Here is a 5,859-nt window from a genome sequence, read left to right on the forward strand (position 1 = left end):
GGGGGAAAGGGAGAGAAGGGGTTGTTGCTGGTCAGGGACAGTGGGAGGAAATAATGGCTCCATTTATGAGATGGAACAGAGAGAAAATTTGTGTTGGGGAGGGAGGCATGGCTGTTTGTGGTCAGAGAGGAGTAACAGAATGGAGGATGTTTCTGAGTGAAAGGGATAGAAAATGAGCCTGTTGCTGGGTATGAGGTAAAGAGTCATGGATTTGATATACCGCCTTTCTGTGCACTCAACCAAAGCAGTTTACATATATTATAAGCAGGTACTCTTTCTGCCCCTAGTGGGCTCACAGTCTAAGTTTGTTTGTTTTGTATCTGGGGCAATGGAGGATTAAGTGACTTGTCCAGGGTCACTAGGAGCTGCAGTGGGAATCAAGCCCAGAACTCCAGGTTCTCAGCCCATTGCACCAACCAAGACTTGCTGCTGAGTAGAGGAGAGGAAAAGGGAGAGTGGGCTGCTGCTGAGCAGGAGACAGAAGGAGACTGCTCTGGACAGGGTGAGTATGAGGCTTCTATTACATAGGATGGAGAAAAATGAGGGAAGCTGTTTTTTGATGGAAACTGGGAGAGAAAAGAGGCTGCTGCTGTGTGAGTTTTGGGTAAGAGAAAGAGAGGGGATTTTCTGCAGGGCATGAGTGTGTTGAAGAGATAGAGAGAGGACTGCAACTGGGTGAAAGCAAGAGAGGTGATATACTGATGGGTCAAATTTGGGAAAGAAAGAGGGATGGAATGCTTTTGGGTAAAGTTTTTGAGAGAGCATAGGAGAATGCTGTGTTGGAGTTGCCACTGGCAAGTCATTGTTGAAGGATGAATGTAATTCTGAATATCTGGGAGCAGAAAAGGCTGGTCCTAACACTGTGCAGAATGTCCCCATATACAGATCCATGTTAATTCTCATTTGATATTAATAAAACTAGAACTGGAATGTGTAGAGAGTGAAGGATTTTAGCCAATAAACTGAGCAGCTTAAGAGTGGAAGTTGCAGTCCCCAAATGACTTGTTTTGACAAAATGGGATTCTTTAAATCAGATTCAGAAAAGATTAGGAATATAGTGAAATACTTTAGCAGCTATTCGTTGGCAGAAAGAACTATATTTTTCTGTAACGTGTCTTTCTTTCAGATGGCTCAATTTAACACTGGAATTGTAGGCATCTTCTCAGTGGTGCTACTTTTTGCTTGTCTCTGTTTATTCATTGAATTGAAGTTTACTAAATTCTGCATATTCTGCCACAGTGGTAATAAAAACTTTTTGCTCTTACCGGACATTGATTGCAAGAAGAATCCTCCATTCTTGGTTATTCTTGTCACTACTGAGTATTGGCAGCTTCAAGCTCGGACAGCAATCCGCCAATCATGGGGGAAAGAGAGAATAATAGGGGACAAACGGATAGTGTCCTTTTTTCTCCTGGGAACCCTGGAAAGACAGAACAAGTCAGCTGAAACCAGAATCATCAGTGAAAGCTTGAAATACAAGGACATCATTCAGAAGAATTTCATCGACACTTACTATAACTTAACATTAAAGACTCTAATGGGAGTGGATTGGGTTCACCATTTCTGCCCACAGTCCAGCTTTGTGATGAAGACAGATACTGATATGTTTATCAATACATTTTACCTCACAGAACTGCTTGTAAGAAAGAACAGGACCACCAATTTTTTCACCGGCTCCATCAAGTCTAAGGATCACCCCATACGAAATAAGGTCAGCAAATGGTACATAAGTGAAATTGAGTATCCAGGGGAGTGGTATCCTCCTTTCTGCTCTGGCACAGGTTATGTTTTTTCTACTGATGTTGCGAATCAGATTTACATTATTTCACCTAGTGTCCCATATTTTAAGCTGGAGGATGTTTACGTAGGACTGTGCCTGGACAAGCTTAGAATACCACTGGAGGAACTTCACAGTGAAAACACTTTTTTCCCTTCAAAAGTGAAGTTCTCTATCTGTCGCTTTAGAAAAATTGTGACCTGTCATCATGTCCAGCCCTCTGAGATACTGATGTACTGGAATGCCTTGCAGAGCTCACAGGATGAAGAATGTATTGGAGCTGGCCCCGCTGAATGACCTGCCAGTTGTGTGGAGCCAAAATAAGCTTCTAAAGAAATATAGGGTCATTTCACTTGTATAAGTAGTACCCATGTAAAGGATTAAGACTCTTCCATTCTCTGTCTGAAAATTGATCAGCCTAAATGCAGCTAAAAGTTTGTACATTCCCCCTAATTCTATAAAGCTGTGCCACTAGTGGGCAAAGTTGCATGTGCAATTTATAAAATCGGGTTGGTTACGCATGTAACCATCACTAGACCCTACCTGTCCTTCCAACTACCGCCCCATCTCCCTCCTACCCTTCCTCTCCAAGATACTTGAACGCGCCGTTCACAGCCGCTGCCTTGATTTTCTCTCATGCCATCCTCGATCCGCTTCAATCCGGTTTTCGCCCTCTACACTCGACAAAAACAGCACTCACTAAAGTCTGTAATGACCTGTTCCTTGCCAAATCCAAAGGTCACTACTCCATCCTCATCCTCCTCGACCTATCCGCTGCTTTTAACACTGTCAATCATAATTTACTTCTTGCTGCACTATCCTCATTTGGGTTCCAAGGCTCTGTCCTCTCCTGGTTCTCCTCTTATCTCTCCCACCGTACCTTCAGAGTACATTCTCATGGATCTTCCTCCACCCCCATCCCGCTCTCTGTTGGAGTTCCTCAGGGATCTGTCCTTGGACCCCTTCTTTTTTCAATCTACACCTCTTCCCTGGGCTCGCTGATCTCATCTCATGTTTTCCAATACCATCTTTATGCTGACGACACCCAGCTTTACCTCTCCACACCAGAAATCACTGCGGAAACCCAGGCCAAAGTATCAGCCTGCTTATCCAACATTGCTGCCTGGATGTCCAACCGCCACCTGAAACTGAACATGGCCAAGACCAAGCTCATTGTCTTTCCACCCAAACCCACTTCTCCTCTCCCTCCACTCTCTATTTCAGTCGACAACACCCTCATCCTCCCCATCTCATCTGCCCGCAACCTCGGAGTCATCTTCGACTCCTCCCTCTCCTTCTCTGCCCATATCCAGCAGACAGCCAAGACCTGTCACTTCTTTCTCTATAACATCAGCAAAATTCGCCCCTTCCTCTCCGAGCACACCACCCGAACTCTCATCCACTCTCTCATCACCTCTCGCCTTGACTACTGCAACCTACTCCTCACTGGCCTCCTACTTAACCATCTATCCCCCCTTCAATCCGTTCAGAACTCTGCTGCCCGTCTTATCTTCCGCCTAGACCGATATGCTCATATCACCCTTCTCCTCAAGTCACTTCACTGGCTTCCGATCAGGTACCGCATACAGTTCAAGCTTCTCCTACTAACCTACAAATGCACTCAATCTGCAGCCCCTCATTACTTTTCTACCCTCATCTCCCCTTACGCTCCTACCCATAGGCGGTCGGTGGCCCAACTGTTTGGGGAGGCTAAAGGGGGTGGGGTTAGGGGCAGGGTTAGGGGTGGGGCCAGGGTGGAGCTAAAATCCATAATTGTCTGATAACACACAGAAAAAAAATAAATAAAAGTCACAATTAATACCTTTTATTAAATTTAGATATTAGATATGTATCATATGTCAAAGAATAAAGTGGTTGCTCAAAGCATATACTAACCACAATCGCTCAACTGCAAAACACTATGCACAACTTTGTGCAAAAACACATTCAGAACCTTACTGTACCATAAATATTACACTGGGCAGAACCTAATACACCAATATACCACCCATATGGAAAATGCAGACCGTCAACAATATGAAACAAGGGATCATAATATCACAATTCTCATGTAGAGCCACAAAACACCCTAATTCATGTTTAATGTGGGATAAAATGCCATAAATAAGTAAATAAATATAAACTTTTAATGTTGAGCACCTGATTCTCAAAGTGGACATATTCCAAACACTATAATGAAAATAAAATGATCTTTTCTACCTTTGTTGTCTGGTGACTTTGTTTTTCTGATCATGCTGGCCCAGTATCCGATTCTGCTGCTATCTGTCCTCTTAACTCCGTTTCCAGGGCTTCCTTTCGATTTATTTCTTTACTATCCACCTTTCTTCTTCATTTCTTGCCTTACATCCGTAAGTAAAAGCTGGGTCCTCTGCAGACATGACTGTCCAGTGGATCCAGCTTCTGCCTATTTTCTCCATCGATATGCAGGTTTTCTCCCCTTTCCCTCATCTCATCTCCTTTCTCTCTCTTCCCTCCCCTCCATCCATGTCCAGCATTTCTTCTCTCTCCCTTCCCCTCCATCCATGTGCATCTCATTCCCCTGTCTTCCCTCCCCTCCATGCATGTCCAGAATTTCTCCCCTTCATCCATGTGCATCTCCATCCTGTCTTTCCTTCCCTTCCCTCCATCCATGTCCAACAATTCTCCTCTCTCCCTGCCCTCCCCTCCCCTCCATCCATGTCCAGCAACCCTCCTCTCTCCCCTGCCCTCCATCCATCCATGTCCAGCAACCCTCTTCTCTCCCCTGCCCTCCATCCATCCATGTCCAGCAACCCTCTTCTCTCCCCTGCCCTCCATCCACCCATGTCCAGCAACCCTCCTCTCCCCTCTAGCCATCCATGTCCAGCAACCCTCCTCTCTCCCCTGCCTTCCCCTCCATCCACCCTTGTCCAGCAACCCTCCTCTCCCCTCTAGCCACCCACCCATGTCCAGCAACTCTACTCTCCCCTCCATCCACCTATGTCCAGCAAATCTCCTCTCCCCTGACCTCCTCTCCATTCATGTCCAGCAACCCTCCTCTCTCCCCTACCCTCTATCCACCCATGTTCAGCAACCCTCCTCTCTCTCCTGCCATCCCCTCTATCCACCCATGTCCAGCAAACCTCCTCTCCCCTGCCCTCCATTCTGTCCCCTTTCCCCCTCCATCCATACCCAGCGCGATTCTCCTCTCCCCTGCCTACATCCATCTGGGCGAGCAACGCTGTGGGTCTCAACTTCCCTCCCCTTCCTTCCTATCTGCCCCACACCGCCCTTTAAATCTTTAATTTACCTCGTCCCAGTGACGGCCGTGTCATTTCAGCCCACCCTGTCCGTCTCTAGTCTTCTCTCCCTTCGTGACGTGGTTCGTTCCGCAGAGTCCCGCCTTCTGACATCATTTCCTCGAGGGTGGGACTCTGGAAACGAACTCACTCCCTTCGTGAGTTCGTTCCCTCAGAGTCCCACCCTCAAGGAAATGATGTCAGAAGGCGGGACTCTGCGGAACGAACCACGTCACGAAGGGAGAGAAGACTAGAGACGGGCAGGGTGGGCTGAAATGACGCGGCTGCCGCTGGGACGAGGTAAATTAAACATTTAAAGGGCGGTGAGGGGCAGATAGGAAGGAAGCAGAAGGGGAGGGAAGGGGAGACTCACGGCGCCGCTCGCCCGCCCAGAAATTCGGACAAATAGGTGGCCGGCCGGCCAAAACCCCTCGGGCGCCGGCTGAGGAGGCTTAGCCTCCCCAAGCCTCTTATACTAGGCGCCTATGCTCCTACCCATAACCTCCGCTCACAGGACAAATCCCTCCTCTCAGTACCCTTCTCCACCACCGCCAACTCCAGGCTCCGCCCTTTCTACCTCGCCTCACCCTATGCTTGGAATAAACTCCCTGAGCCCATATGCCAAGCCCCCTCCCTGCCCATCTTCAAATCCTTGCTCAAACCCCACCTCTTCAATGTCGCTTTCGGCACCTAACCATTGTACCTCTATCCAGGAAATCTAGACTGCCCCCAATTTGATTGACTGCTCTTTTTTGTCCTTTAAATTGTAAACTCCTTTGAGCAGGAACTGTCCTTCTTTGTTAG

General features: G+C 47.3%; 1 protein-coding gene across 1 annotated transcript; it reads left to right on the top strand.

Annotated features, from left to right (window-relative positions):
- Positions 1-338: 338 nt before the first annotated feature.
- LOC115471242 (beta-1,3-galactosyltransferase 5-like) lies at positions 339-2,350 on the top strand. Its single transcript, XM_030204944.1, has 2 exons — positions 339-502; positions 1,127-2,350. The coding sequence occupies exon 2, from the start codon at positions 1,127-1,129 to the stop codon at positions 2,072-2,074; it is 948 nt and encodes a 315-aa protein (XP_030060804.1). The 5' UTR covers positions 339-502; the 3' UTR covers positions 2,075-2,350.
- Positions 2,351-5,859: the final 3,509 nt, after the last annotated feature.

This window comes from Microcaecilia unicolor, chromosome 5 (genome assembly GCF_901765095.1).
Source record: "Microcaecilia unicolor chromosome 5, aMicUni1.1, whole genome shotgun sequence".
Classification (NCBI taxonomy): Eukaryota; Metazoa; Chordata; class Amphibia; order Gymnophiona; family Siphonopidae; genus Microcaecilia; species Microcaecilia unicolor.